Source organism: Equus caballus, chromosome 28, assembly GCF_041296265.1.
Source record: "Equus caballus isolate H_3958 breed thoroughbred chromosome 28, TB-T2T, whole genome shotgun sequence".
NCBI classification, from domain to species: domain Eukaryota; kingdom Metazoa; phylum Chordata; class Mammalia; order Perissodactyla; family Equidae; genus Equus; species Equus caballus.
The window spans coordinates 19751497-19767179 of NC_091711.1; the positions used below are offsets into that span (position 1 = coordinate 19751497).

A 15683-nucleotide genomic window follows, 5' to 3' on the forward strand; every position below is an offset into this window, starting at 1 on the left:
AGTCTGTATTCTTTTTTGTCTCTTTTCACTCGACATTATACCTGTGAGATGCATCCTTGCTTGCGTATTTCTCTTAAATCCATTCCTTTTGATTACTGTATAGTATTCCATTGAATGGATGTACCACAGTTTATTTATCCATTCCACTATTATTGAGCATTTAGGTTATTTCTAGCCTTTGGCCATTACAAACAATGCTGCTGTGAACATTCTTTTATGTGCATCCATATGCACATGGGAATGCATTTTTCTAGGATATGTGCTTCAGAAGTGGAAGTGCCTAGTCCTAAGTTATGCATACCTTTATCTTGATAAGACAATGCTAGATTGTTTTCCGAGTGCTTGTTTCACGTTATAGAACTAACTACAGTCCACAAGATTTCCTAATGCTGTTTGTCTTTGAAAACAATTGGTAGATTTTTAAATTTTTGCCAATATAATGGGTGTGTTACAATATCTCAAAGTGGTTTGCATTTGCATTTCCCTGTTTACTAATAAATTGGTCACCTCTTCATTCATTGATTGACATTTGGATTTCCTATTTTTCAAGTGCCTGTTTATGCTTCCTGCTCATTGTTCTATCACAGTGGTTCTCAACCAGAGGTGATTTTACTCCCTTCCCCTAGAGAACTTTTGGCAAAGTCTGGATGTATTTTTGGTTGTCACAACTGAGAAGATGCTATTGGCATCTCGTGGGTAGAGTCCAGAGATGCTGCTAAACATCCTACAGTGCATAAGGCTAGAGCTCCCACAAGAAAGAACTATTCAGCTCTAAATGGCATTGTCCATGACAACACAGAAACTTGTTCCATGGGTCCTCTGTCTTTTCTTTTGATTTTTCTTCAAATATTGAGTTTGAGTCTTTTATTGGGGTCACACGTGCTGCAGATATCTTCTTCCATTCTATGGTTTATCTTTTCACTCTTTATTTTGGTGAATACAATTTTAATTTTAATGTATCAAATTTATTCATCCTTTCTTTAATAGTTAATACTATTTGTATCCCTATTACCTCCTGAAACTGTTAAAGATTAACCTTTTACATTTAGGTTTATAATATACCTAGAACTGATTTTTATTTATGGTGTGAGAGGAGTCTAGTTTTCCCTCATTAACTGAAAGACAATCTTTTACTCATTGCTCAGCCATGCCTCCTGTTTTAAATCAAGTGTCCGTCTCTGCAGGGATCTGTTCCCAGCTTTTCATTCTATTCCATTTGTCAATGTGTTTAGCCCTTGGCCAATACTACGCTGTCTTAATCTCTGTATCACTTTATAAACCTCGATATTATCTGGTGGAACAAGTCCTATCATTTTGTTATTCTTCAAACAGGTCTTGATTATTCTTGGCTCTTCGCATTTCCATATAAATTTTTGGATCTCTTTGAATTTTGATTGAGATTATTGTTTTCTTTTTAAATAGACAGGTATCAAATCATTATGCCAATTCAAATGTCATTGGATTCATTTAAAGGAGTAATGAAATTTATTTTTAAACGTCAGTATTGATAAAATGTTGGCGAGTACATCCTTTGCAACTATTTAAATTTATGATGAAATAGTTTAGTCAATAAAAATGTTTTAGGGAATAGTTCACCAAAAATAAGGATGACTCCTCATTACACTTTTCCATTTAATATATTAAAACATATATCAGATGAAAAAAGTGATAGGATGGTAAAGACAATGCATTTACTGAACAGAAACCATGGAGTTAGAAATATGGAACAAATCATTCAAGTGAATTATTTGTTAATCAAGTAATGCAAAAACTTCATTCAGATAGTGGTTAAATTTCCCTCTCCACAATAGTTAAAACAATGTTGTGCTAATAATTTTGATACATATTATTATACTTTTGTTGATTTGCAGTAACTTTCCTATGAGATCCCAAATACCTGTGGTCTTTGGATTTTGAGGAACCACTATACATAACATGATTTCCATGAATTTACACAAATAGATAATTTTTTTCACCTTGATTTTTCTACTCAAACCATAGTTTCATGCCACTAAGATCAATTTTAGTGTGACCAGATATAATTAATCTAACTCTTTTGAAAAAGGCATTTTTTACATATATTATGTAGTAAACATCTATTATTTTTGTTTGCCCCATAGGCATTCTTTCCCTTGCTTTTGGTAAAAAACATCAGTTTTACTTTGGGGAATCATCTTTTTCCCATTTTCAGTCCATTTAATTTGAGTGACGATGACCTCTAGCCACTAAGGTTAGCTATTTCCCTAGCCTGAACAATTTTTAGGGATAAGCACATTTCCTGCATTGTTAGATGATGTTCAACATTACGGCTTTAGTTGGAAAAGGATTTCTTCTGAGGTTAATTTAGAATGATGATAATACTGAGCGCTTACTCTTTGCCAGATATTCTTCTAAACTATTAGGTATTAATTCATTAAATGTCCAAAATAATCCCATGACATAAGAACTATTACTATCTCTATTATATAGATGAAGAAACTGGGCCACAGAGATACGAAATTTCCCAAGGTTAAGTTGGCAAGTATGTGGCAAGTTGAGATTTTAACCTGGTCTGACTCAGAGTTCTCCATCTTCGCTTATTTTGCCTCCAGGATCTAGATCTGAAGTTTCTGGGGTAGGTACAGTATATGGAGAAAGCCAGCTAGCCCAGATCTAAGAGTTGGCAAAGGAAGGCCAAGATCCAGCTGAATCTGAGATCAGCTCTGCCCCTAATCTCTTCAGTTACATGAACCAATGATTTCTCGTTTTCTCTTAAATCAGATGGAGTTTGGTTTCTCTTCTTAAAATCAGTGGTGTGCTGGACTGGGCTCAGATCAGCACATGAAAACAGACTGTTAAATTTTCAGGAATTTTGGGGCTGGCCCCGTGGCCAAGTGGTTAAGTTCGCGCGCTCCGCTGCAGGCGGCCCAGTGTTTCGGCGGTTCGAATCCTGGGTGAGGACATGGCACTGCTCGTCAGACCACGCTGAGGCAGCGTCCCACATGCCACAACTAGAGGAACCCACAACGAAGAATACACAACTATGTACCGGGGGGCTTTGGGGAGAAAAAGGAAAAAATAAAATCTTTAAAAAAAAAAAAAAAAAATTTTCAGGAATTTTGCAAGCCAATTGATATCACATTGGTAGCTTGAAATTATCCATGGTAGGAGTATTTGCTCCATGGAAATTGGTAAATGCTGCTTTTAGGGAGGTATGTCATGTGTGCTGACATTATTCAGTGTTTCCTGCTATAAATCCCTCCATATGTGGAACACAAATGCAAAGGCAAAACTTAGAAGAATCTTTTCCATAAGGAATTCAATTATTTTTAACCAGATAAGTTGTTTTTATTCATACTCTCTGGGAATTGGGTACTATCTTTCCTTTTGCTTGAAAGAGTAAAAAAAGTGCTTATTTTTGTAAAAGTCAAAGAGCAGAGGTTCTTCAATTCTTTTTCTTCACTTTTCACTAATTCTTTAAGAACATTCATAGGGAATGGTTTGGTTAGGGCAATAGAAACACTTGTATAGATTTTTAAATACACTGATTCATCTTCTTTGCCAAAAATTCTTGCGAAAAACGTTTAATTTAAATCTAATCAGGAGGAAACAAACAAATTCCATTTAAGGGATATTCTGTAAAGCAACTGATCTGAACTCTTTAAAAATGTCACTGACACGGAAGACAAAAAAAAAAAAGGGAAATATAGATACTAAAGAGACGTGACAACTAATAGCAACAAATGATGACTAATTGGATCCTGGATTGGAAAACAAAATGAATAACTCTAAGGCTACACTACTCAACATGTTGTCCCATGAACCAAACAATTCGTTAGAAATATAGAACCTCAGGCCCTAGCCTAGACGTACGAATCAGACTGCAATTTCACTAGATCTCCAGGTCATTCCTGTGAATATTAAACTTCAAGAAGCACTGCTATAATGAACAATATTGGACATTAGGGAAATTTGAGTATGGATTAAGTCTTAGACATTAGTATCATATCGATGTTAAACTTCCTGTTTGTGATAGTCTTGTGTAGTGTGGTTACGTAGGAGAATGTCCTTAAACTTAGGAGATAGATGCCAAAGTATTTAGGGATGAAGTGTCAGGATATTTGCAACTAATACTTAAAAGTTCAAAAAGGGGATAAATACATATTTGTACATTATACACATATATGTAAGTACAATAGAGGGAAAAGAAAAAGTAAATAGACAAGATGTTTATTTAGGAATCTGTTGAGGAGCACATAGGTGGATGTTCACTGAACTATCTTGCAACTTTTCCGTAGGTTAAAATTTTTGAAATAAAAAGTTGCAGGAAGAAAGTACAATGAAGGCTGGGCTCCAACACGCATCAGTTTAATTGGTGGTCTGGATGGTGCCTGGGAACTCTTTTGTTTTTTTTGGTTGTTTTTTTAAGTTCCCCAGGTAATTCTAATTCAGAGCCAGAGTTGAGAACCTCTGGATTAGGTGCCCACCAGATGGGGTACCTGGGCTTCTGGGCTGCATGTGATTAAAGGGAACAAGTTCCACTGATGTGTGGCCAGAAATAATGGAGAAAATAAATTGGAGAAAGAAAGAAGAAACCTTCCTTATTTAATGGAAATACCCATAACTCAGGGATGCTAGAAAGAGTACACTGTTTACTATAAATTAACAGGATAAAGGGAGTCTTCTATTAAATGTAAAGGACCTTAATAGCTTCAAAAGGAAGGCTATCAGGCAGGGTGGAATAGAATTAGCCCGTCAGGAGGAGGAAGCCCGATTAGGAGAGTCTCATGGGTGGGTCCACTCAAATGACAAAAATGTCTGTGTATACTCGGGTTGCCACGTCTGATTTTTTTCGTGAGACAGTTTTAGTCAGACAGAATTGTGTTTGAATTCAGGGACTGCCACTTAAGAGATGCATTATCCTGCCTAAGATATTTACTCTCTCCAGGCCTCTGTTTCCTCGTCTATGAAATAAAGATGCTAACTACATCTATTTTCCAGGTTTTTGTGATGGTTAAATAAAATTAGGCATGCCGTGTGCCCAGCCTAGAGCTGCCACACAGACAACATTCAATATAAGAGATTATTCAAAAACACGAGATATCAGATTTTCTCGTTTCTCATGACCCTATTTTATTTTTTAAAAATCATAACTAAATTTGCAGTTTATACAGCTATAAAAAGCAAGTTTGTAGAGGTCTCAGACTTGACAAACATACATTAGGTCTGGAGAACTAACAGTTGAGTATCTGCCCTTATTTTTGCCCTTTGAGAAGCTCGTTAGATGATGGATGACAACAGACACAGTGTCCAGTCAGGAGAGCATCCAATCCAAACACAAATTGTTCTGGGGTCACCATTGTGTGGCTTATGCATTTACTTAACCCCTCTCCCCCTGCCAAAGAGGAAAGAACTGAGTTGAACAGTTTTGTCCCTTGTAGCCATTAACAATTGTCTTATTCTGGGTCTTACCCCCACATACAAAATATTAGTCTGTGCTTTACAGACTCAAATATTCAAGTCAGTCTTCATTAAATCGTTTAAAAACCATTTGTTAGACAATGGTTTTTCAAGATTTAGAATAAAAAGTTCATGCATACATATTCATTTAGGCTAGACCTTCTAGATTCCTTCTAGAACTTCTAGATTGAACTGACCCAAGGTTCATTTACAGTGGCCAAATAGTCAGCTGTCTAAGGCATCTCTAAGACACTGACTTGGAATAAATAAAAATCAAATTACCCCAGCCAATTGTTCATTATAGAATAACAAGGCAACCAGCCAAGGAGATGAGCAATTGCTTCAATGTTTGAGCTACTGTGTTTTGTTTTGTTTTGTTGCAGGCTTTTCTGGTGAGGAATATTGGCCCTGAGCTAACATCTGTTGCTGATCTTCCTTTATTTTTTCCCTCCCCCAAGCCCCAGTACATAGCTGTATATCCTAGTTGTGAGCCCTTTTAGTTCTTCTATGTGAGATGCTGCCACAGCGTGGCTTAATGAGTGGTGTGTATGGTGTGTAGGTCCGTGCTCAGGATCCGAACTGGTGAACCCCAGCCGCCAAAGCAGAGTGCCAGAACTTAACCACTACGCCACCAGGCCAGCCCCTGAGCTACTGTGTTTTCAGTAAACTGTCCCTTAGCAAAATCTAGGGAGTTTCTTAAGAGAAACGGTTTGAGTATTCTGACCTCTAAGTATACTACGGGAGAAAGAACAAGCACCTACCATGCAAGTAAAGAAGATATGAAATGTACTCAGAAATGCCTAGGAAATTCTTATAATGGTAGCAAATACAACTGAATTATGTTTTCTTAGCACTATCATTTGGTTTATCGGCTATTCGCTTTTAAACTTGGAGATGATAACCAGAAGGATTAGGCCTCTTTTTAATATGTCTGCTTTAGCAACATTTAAATGAAGTCTCTTTCAAAAGAGTCCAAAACCTTTTTTAATTTGCTAGCAGGTTACAGTTTAAATTGCAGAAAGACGAAATGGCAGTTTCATATTCTCAGACAAAAAATGCAGAACTCCTGATAATTGCATTTAGTGCTTAAAGATAACATACAGTGGAAAATCAACTACTGAAAAATTGCTTTTGGCAAGTGCTTCATTCTAGAAGAGCACAGCTGGTAACTTAGATAGCATTGCTGTGGCTCCAACCCACCCACTTAATATGGACCACATAGTGGGTCTCAATTCCTCCAGAAGAGGCCCTAGAAATGTTCACAGGTTGCACATTTAAATATCTAAACTGTTATCTTATTTTAACCTAAGAGACAGAATTACACACAAATTGTGCAATGCTATGTGTGAATCGATACTTAGTTATATTTTGCTACCAAAAACTTGTCATAATCCCACCCCGAATTTATCAATCAGATGCACTTACTGAAACATAAAATGTTGGATTTTAAAAAGGGTACAACTTTATAAAGTAAGCTTTGTCTAAGGTGAGAAGATTATGGTCCCAGTTTTCGTTAATAGGAACTTTGGTAGATAGGCGTTCCTGGAAATATTGTAGGAAGTATTAGGTCCCAAAAAGGTCAAATTATACTTTCTGAGATATTGAAATATTTCCAAAATGAACAGGTGATACGGTAGTTCAATACATAATTCAAACGAATTTGGTAGTTTCTTACAGTCTGGAAATTGAATCCTCTTTCCCAGAGCACAGAAATGTGTCTGGGCAGATGGCAAATAGTTTCCTGCTTAAAAAAAACACATACTGTTCAGGACTTCCTAGGGTAGAATTGGCCACTATGTGAAAGGTAATACTGTATTCCTGTGTTAGGTGCTTGGGATTCATCAGTGAACAAAATAAAGATTCCTGCTCTCATGAAATGTTCATTCTATAGCAAGGAGTCAGACAGGAAACAATAGAAGTAGTAAACAAGTAAATTACACTGTATCTGAGAAAACGATAATCTATACGGCAAAAAGAAACTAGAGCAAGGCCAGGAAGGTTGGGAATGTATAGGGAGGAAGTGGGAAGGCTGACTAGATTTCAAATAAGGTAATCAGGACAGATCTCATTAAAAAGTGATATTTGAGTAAGGTTTTGAAGAGGTAAAGGAGTTATCCATTAAGATATTGAGAGAGAGCATTTCATGCAAAGCCCCTGAAGCAGGAGCATGCTAGCATGCTGTAGGAAAAGCAATGAAACTGGTGTAGTTGGAGCAGAGTGAGCAAGTAGAAGAGCTGTGAAAGATAAATCCCAAGAGATGACAGGGCACCAGATCAAGCAGAGTCGTTTAAGCCTTTGTTAGGACTGGTTTTACTCTGAAAAAAATTAGAAACCTTTGGAGGGGTGACATCTGACATGTATAAGAGTATCACACTGGCTACTGTGCTTTTAACTTGCACTGGCTATTGTGCTTTGAACAGACATAGAGGGACAAGAGTTGAAGCATAGAAACCAGTTAGGAGGCTAGTGAAGTAATTCAGGCATGAGATAATTATGGTGGCTTGGCCCAGAGTGGGAGTAGTAGAGATGGTGAGAAAAGTCAAATTCTGGATATATTAAGATGGTACAGTTAACAGGATTTCTGTATGGATTGGATACGGGATATGAGAGAAACAGAATTTGCGGATGACTCGGATGACCTGAGCAGCTAAAAGGATAGAATTCTATCAAACCAAGATAGAAAGACTATGAATGTAGCAGGTTTGGAAGTATCAGAGTAAAATCATGAGTTAAGTTTTGAGCATGTTAAGTGGAAAACGTCTATTAATCACCCATGTTGAATTTAAGTGAAAAGTTGAAGATAGAGATCTGAAGTTCAAGAGAGAGGTCTGGAGTGGATATATAAATTTGGGAGTCATTGACTTGTGGATCATATTCAAAGCCATGGGCTGGATGAGATTACCAAGGCAGTAGACAGATAAGAAAAGAGAACCAAGGACTAACTCCTAGAACATTCCCATGTAAGAGGTTGGGGAAAGAGGAAAAACCAGCGAGGGAGAGTGATAAGAGAGCACTAGCAATGTAGGGGTAAAATGAAAAGGGTATGGTGTTCTGGAAGCTAGATAAGGAAATTATATCAAGGAGGAAGGGGCATCAAATGTGTCAAATGCTGCTAATGGTTCAAGTCGTGTAAGCACTGAGAATTGACCAGTGGATTTAACAATCTGTATATCACTGGTGAAAGGGTCTAAAAAGCCTGATTACCATGGGATTAAGAGAGAATGGGTGGGGAGGATTTGGCAATTGGTGACAGCAAGAATAGATAACCATTTTGAGGAGAACTACTATAATGGGAAAGAAAAGATGGGGTGGTACCCTGTGATAGAAAGGGTCAAGAAAAGGGACAGGGATTTTTAATAATTAGAGAAATAAATGCCTGTTTGTATGCTGATAGGAGTGAGCCAAGTATAGAAGAAGGAAGAATTGCTGAATCAGCAATCTTGAGTAGACAAGAAGGGGCAAGATCCAGTTAATTAATGGAAGGATAGGCGTTAGCTGGGCGTATGGATAGCTCATCTTTGGTAAGAATGGAGAAGAGGCAAATACAGATGCCAATAGGTGGGTAAATGTAGTGACAGGTTCTCTTCTCATTACTTAAAGCTTCTCACTTCAGTAAGACACAAGGCATAAGGTCTCAGTAAGACCTGAAGGAGGGGTATGAGGTTTAAGGAGAGGAAAGAAGGTATGAAATAACAGTCTAGGAGTGTGTGGATGAACAGGGAGTATCAGGTATATGACTGGCAGTCAGCATTAAGGTCGCATGTGAGGTTTGTGGTCAAGAATTTAACCCCATCAGCACGGTTGTGTATGTTTCTGAAGCTATGTTCAGCCGTAATGAATTCAGGTGCTCAGTAGACAGAGGGTTGTGCTTAACCAGCATTACAGTTGCCAAGCAAATATAGTGAAGCCAGAAAGTAGCAAGAGAGTGGAGAGGGTGTGCAAGGGACACAGTGCCAGATAGAGGTGAGGCAAGACATCTAGGGAGGGAAGGATTGTGAAAAGATGGTACAATCAATGAATTGCGGGTTCCAGGGGGTTAAAAGCATTGTTTAAGTCAGGATTCTAAAAGGATTGAAATAGAAGAATAGGCCACAGGGTGAAATGTATGTCATTGTGATCGTAGGGTGGCAGGTGATAATTAGCATTTAGAGTATGACTAAGAGAGAGTGACAGAGATGAGAGGAGGAAAAGGTCAGTAGAGGAATTGAGTTCAAGAAACTGAGAGGCTAGGGTGTTAGATAGATTTATATATTAAAATCAGCAAAAACTGACACAGGAGTACAGTTATACTGACAATGAGTCAGGAGTTCATACTGCTGAAAACAGGGAGGGAGGACCTTGATGGATGTGTACACAAGCAAAAAACAGCAACACTGAGGAGTAATAATGTCATAATCTGATGACATGAGATTGGTAAAGACTAAATAAGGACAAGAATGAGTCACTTGAGAAATGGGGTTTCTGATACTGACTGATGTAAAATAATTAAAAAAAAATGCATATATTGGTTTCTTACCCCAGTTCCTGGCACAGAGCTCCAAAAACCCTTGTAATTTCCTAATTAACAAGAGCACTGGGAGCATCTTTTGTTCTCATATTGGGTCTGTGACCCTGGTTCCTGACACAGAGCTCCTATGTCCCTTGGAATTTCCTGCATGATAAGAGTCTTTTATTCTAATGAGATGACTCTTGGTGAGTTCCTGGATGGCTTCAGGATGGGGACTGGTAATCAGGAGAAAGACCAAGCCATGAGTAGAAGCTTGGAACTTTCAGCCCCACCCCTCATCCTCTGGAATGGGGATAAGGACTGGAGATTGAGTTAATAATCAATCATGCCTACATGATGAAGACTCCATAAAAGTGCCCAAGGTACAGGATTCAGAAAGCTTCCAGGTTGGTGAACACATCCATGTACCATGAGGGTGGCACATCCCAACTCCACAGGGACAGAAGCTCCTGTGCTTGGGACCCTTTCAGATCTCACCCTATGTACCTCTTCATCTGGCTGTTCATCTGTATCCTTTATGATATCTTTTATTTTATAACAAACTGGTAAATGTAAGTAAGCATCTTCCTGAGTTCTGTGAGCGGTTCTAGCAAATGATCAAATCCAAATAGGGAAATCATGGGAACCTCAGATTTGTAGCCAAGTTACACAGAAATTGTGAGAACCTGGGGACCTACTACTTGCGATTGACATCTGAAGTGGGGAGCAGGCTTTTGCGACTCAGCCGTTAACCTGTGGGGTCTGCACTATCTCTGGTAAGTGTCAGAATTGAACTGAATTGTAGGACACCCAGCTGGTATCACAGAGAATTGCTCGGTGTGGGAAAGATTCTGCCCACCTGGTATCAGAAGTATTGTGAATATGGTAGCAGTGTGAGAGTAAAAGAGAAACACACAGGAGTGTTTTTGTTTTTCCTAGATAAACTGACATAAACAGGAGTAAAGGGCAGAATTAAATTAGTCCCGGTGAATTCAAAGCAGATAAGTGGACATGATGAGGCTGTTAGAGGGTGACATGGGTGTATGGGACTCCCTCTTGTCCTCTACAGACAGAGAAGAGGAAGTTTGAGGAAGCAGGGTATCAGCAACCTATGAACCCTGCTTATCTCCTCTCAAGATGGAGACTGAATACCTAGGAGAAGGGTTTGGTCCCAGTGCATGGATCTAGTTTTGACCCTTTTGAGAGAAGGGAAAGATTACTTCAAGAGTCAGGCTCAGCCTTGATACCTGTTGAAGAAAGTGGACTTCCAGAAAATCCAGAAGTTCTCTGTGACAACCAGATGCCGTGTCTAATCTATGAGAATACAATGTATCCCTATAGAACCCAGCCCAGGGCATGTCCTATAGTGAGGAGCCCAGTAACTGTCAGTTACACAGACATTCTACCCTTCCTTTGCCCAGAGATGCAGTTTTAGTTTACCTTTAGTTGAAAGAGCTAATTCTAAAGATAGTAATTTTACCCATAGACCATCAGGAAGCAAACTATTAACTAGTTATAAAGAATTAATTCGATGTCCCTCATGAAATAAAATCACACTATATGTAAACCAATGGGGCCAAGTTAATCACTTAGTAGGTACCATAACTTTCATTCAAGTGGGTTACCTTTCAGTAGTCATCTATGCATCCCCTATCCATCTTTCCATACATCCAATTTTACTGGGTGTCTGTGCTCCAGATACTGCACAAAGCATTGGTAAGGAAACTAGCTATGCTCTCTATCTTCATGATGTTTACAGTCCAGTGAGGAAGAGAATCATTGACCAAGTATTATATGTATGATGAATGCTATGTGGTCAGAGTTTTCCTGAAGAATATACCAAGGGGACCTAAGTTTTAGCTATCCATTTGCCAAGGATTATCTGAAGCCAAATTTTCAAATCCCAAAGGACTGATATCCTGTAAACTCATTTCTAGAACTATTCCATCACGAGAACTATGAAGACTATAGCAAGAGAGTGGAGTAGCTACAGCATCAGGGAAACCTGACATTCTCAACTTCTTAAGCAAGTTTCTTGTATTCACTGTTTTAGGGCATAGTGTCTTCTGTGTCCCCTTCCAGAACCTAGTTTAAGGTTCACCACAGAGTGTGTCAGTATCATGTGGGTGGATTGAATTGTGCCTCAGCTTTTGCAGCAATGGGATTGTATTTTCTCCACAACTGAAGTCTTAGGAAGGACCACATATATAGCTGCTTTTCTAGAAGAAGAAGTGTGCAACCCAGGACATGCCCTTGCTCTCCCCACCTATGAGATAGGTTTCTGCACATTCACAGGGAGCAATGGTGAGGCCATGACCTCTGAGCTCGGCTCCAGTTTGTGATGCTTTGCTGAGACACAGTTTCCTTCTGCTGCATGAGGTCAGTCGTTGTCTCACTTTTCAGATGAATAAAATCCACTTTAGATACACAGTCAGAGAAAGTTTAATTGCTCTTTGTTCACTTCGTCTTGTTAGCTACCTGATGGCTCATTCTAAGCTTCATCTCACGATTGTTAGAATCATCCCAAATCATCCACTGGCTATTATACCGCATTACTCACCTTGCTGTACTTTAATTAACATATCATTTTATGCTGCTACCCCAAAAGCGGATTATAATATGGTATGTCTATGCTATTTAAAAATTATACTCACTGCTACTTGGTGGTAAAAATAATCCATTGATATTTCGAGGTTTGCTGTGATAAAAGATACAACTGATCTTCACGCAACCAAGAGGCTGAGTTTCCCAGAAGCATGAAATGCTGCAGTTTTGCTAGGCAAAGGAGATGGGGGAAATGAAATGAGCAGACGCCATATTCAAAATAAATACAGTGTGCTACAACACAACACAGTGTGACAAAAACTATTGCAATTACTGCGTTAGGATTATGTGTGTTTCCTGGGTTTCAGTGTTTCTAAGCTCTGCTCTTTAAAAGATGCAATAGATATTCCTAAAACATATTCCTCCATTTTTCTAATAATTTGAGAAAAGCGCAAAATGCCTAAAATTAAGTAGTGGAAGGAAGAATCACTTCTTTTCTAACGTGTTGTAAGAGTATAGTTCAATATTATTGAAGGGAGACTCATTTAACAATCATGATGAGGCTGAGTAATTCTACCTGCATTTCCATGTGTCTAAATCTGCAAAGTGGATCTAAACATTTTCCCTCTCTCCATAATGAGCACACAGTGTCACTGCCAAGGGCCTCTTCACAGTGTCGGAATCGGCACTGGGAACCCTACAAGAAAAAAGTAAATAGTGTAGAAAACTCAGCATATTAACGTTAGTGTCCAACACAGGTTGCTAGTTAATTAAAGGAAATATGAGTAGATCAAATTAGAATCACAAAAAAACACACTACAAATATAAAGCCATGTCTAAATTTTAGCAAATTGGTCTAATTTTAGTGACAGATTGATAGATAATCTCATGATTAAATAGTACAACACGCCACAAGTTACTGATAAAATGCTATTTTTGTTATCAGTTAATCCATATGGCTCACTGAGGATAAATATATGAGAGACCAGTGATATTCTTGACCACAGTCCAACAACAGAACAACCTCATTTCTCTTTCTGGAGAAAGCCAGAAAAAATTTTGTTAAGAATCAACAGCCATATTCTAATCACGGAGATGATCTTTATTAATTAAACTTTTCATTAGATAATCTTTTCTTGGTCTATGGAGATACTGTTAAGTGTGTTTATATAGGGAAAATAAATGTAATTACATTATTGTGGAATTTTAAGTGATTACCACATTATGCTGCATTATGTTAAATACATATGCTTTTGCACTTGGTCAACAAAGATAAAACAATTGTGCCAATACATATACACATTGACATCTTCATATACCAATAAATACAGATGTGGATTATTTTGATGGGCTGCTATTAGTTTTTTTACTTTTTATGTTCTATGTCTTTTACACATAGATCCACAGTCAGAAAAACTGTAGGCCATTGTCTTTTGGGCAGACAGGTGGGTAACATACAATAAAAATATTCTGTTAAGTTCTTCCCTCTTTTAACATGTTCCATAGTTGTTCTTTATCTTTTATCACCCTTTTACTCCTGTCTTCACTCTCTCCCCCTTTCAAAAGTGAATCTGTGGATCTTGTAGTACAAGTTAGTGGGCAGGGGCTAGATAAACTGCTATTTGAACTCCTGGATCCATTACTTGTCCATAGTCACAAAATTAATACATTACTCACCCTCTCTGTGCCTCAGTTTCCTCATCTGTAAAAAGGGAATAAAATGCCCTCTTCACAGATTGTTGTAAAAATTATGTGAGGTAAGGTATTGTGACTGCTAGTATTTTAATTTACTCATTTAATTACTTTATTGAGAAATTGCTACCCATCAATCACTGTGCTAAGTACTTGGGTACATCGCAGTGAAACAGACAAAACTCTCTGCCCACATGGAACATAAATTTTACTATTATTTATCATCCCAGAGTTTAATCATAAGGTAACAGGCAATAGAAGAGAATCTAATTCTTACAGTCAAAGAAGTTGACTCCATTCAGGTTTCCTAGCAGAGATGAAACACTTTAAACCACAAACATCATGTCTTTCGCTGTGTTCATTCTGGCATGAACATGAAGCTCTAAATTTCTGCATTTACCTGATTTCATTGTGATCCATTAATCCTAATCTCTTAGATTAAAATTTTTTCCCATTTAACTTTATAAACTTTATATTTAGCTAATTTGTTTATATTACTTCTTTCCCTTTTTCCATGATATTAAATATTTGCGGTTACTTAAACTTTTGCTGTTACTTTACTTATACTTTTGACAGGGGAAAATTCAGCAATTGGGTTAATGAATTTCAAATAGGAAATCAGATTTATTAAGCTAAGTTTGATAGTGACCTGAATTTAACCCTCTGAATTTATATGACTGGAATCTATTAACCAAAACAGTATGATGTATCATATAACATTTGAACATTAGGAATTTGATGTCTCAAGGAGCCATAAAATAGGCAAAAGTGCCACTGAACATCAAAAAGCCAAATGCAAATAACTGGCATGTATGATGGTAGTTTCCAATAAACAATAATCTTAAATTATCACAGATTGTCTCAGAGAAATTCAATATATCAAAAATAGATGATAAGTTTTTACTTCAGATTTTAAATATGTAAAATATTTTGCGGGAAAATAGTAAATTTTGATTCAGCAATGCGAATTATTGCCATATCCTTCCTTCATTCTACTAAAAAGCTTAAGCATGTGAAGTACCATAAATTGTGCAATATTTACCTTTATGCATGTGGAATTAAAAAAGAAATAGCAGTCATTTCCAACTTCTGCCATTTTCAACTCTCTTGCTGCTAATCCAATGTTTGTTAATATAAAAATTGCAGGAATGAAAATATAAGAACTATCAGTATGTAAGGGGGAAAAAATTTCTTTTCCACAGTCTTTCAGGCTATCAGTAGTATTCCTTTAAAACTGACCTCCTGTTGACAGTATATTACACAACAGATAATTCTTAAAGAAATTTAAATTAGAAGATACCTTCTCTAGCTTTGAAGAAATGTTGAAAGTGGTTGCTAGTAAGCACACAAACTCAAACTTCCAGAATTTTCCTCACTGTTACCTAATCCATTGTTTGCTCATCATAAATGACCTCATATGTAACTGTAGGCTAGTTTGCCTTGGTGTACGAGTACTGGACAGCATTTCTCTTACTGAATTCTAGTATATTAACCAAAAAAGGCTAGTAAAAACAAAATAGTA

The 15683-nt window shown here is 37.5% G+C and overlaps 1 protein-coding gene across 43 annotated transcripts in view; it reads right to left on the minus strand.

Annotated features, from left to right (window-relative positions):
* The window catches only part of C28H12orf50 (chromosome 28 C12orf50 homolog), a 38350-nt gene that overhangs the window by 19605 nt on the left and 3062 nt on the right, over positions 1–15683 (minus strand). For 30 of the 43 annotated variants that reach the window (XM_070254133.1, XM_070254135.1, XM_070254161.1 and 27 more), the window contains 2 exons: positions 13047–13166; positions 12580–12700 (listed from right to left, as the gene is read on the minus strand). In XM_070254133.1, the coding sequence (XP_070110234.1) occupies positions 12580–12700; positions 13047–13058 (133 nt within the window). In that variant the 5' untranslated portion in view covers positions 13059–13166. Of the gene's footprint in view, positions 1–12579; positions 12701–13046; positions 13167–15203; positions 15622–15683 lie in introns of those variants that run through there. The other 13 variants (XM_070254166.1, XM_070254156.1, XM_070254162.1 and 10 more) reach the window with 7 other exon arrangements.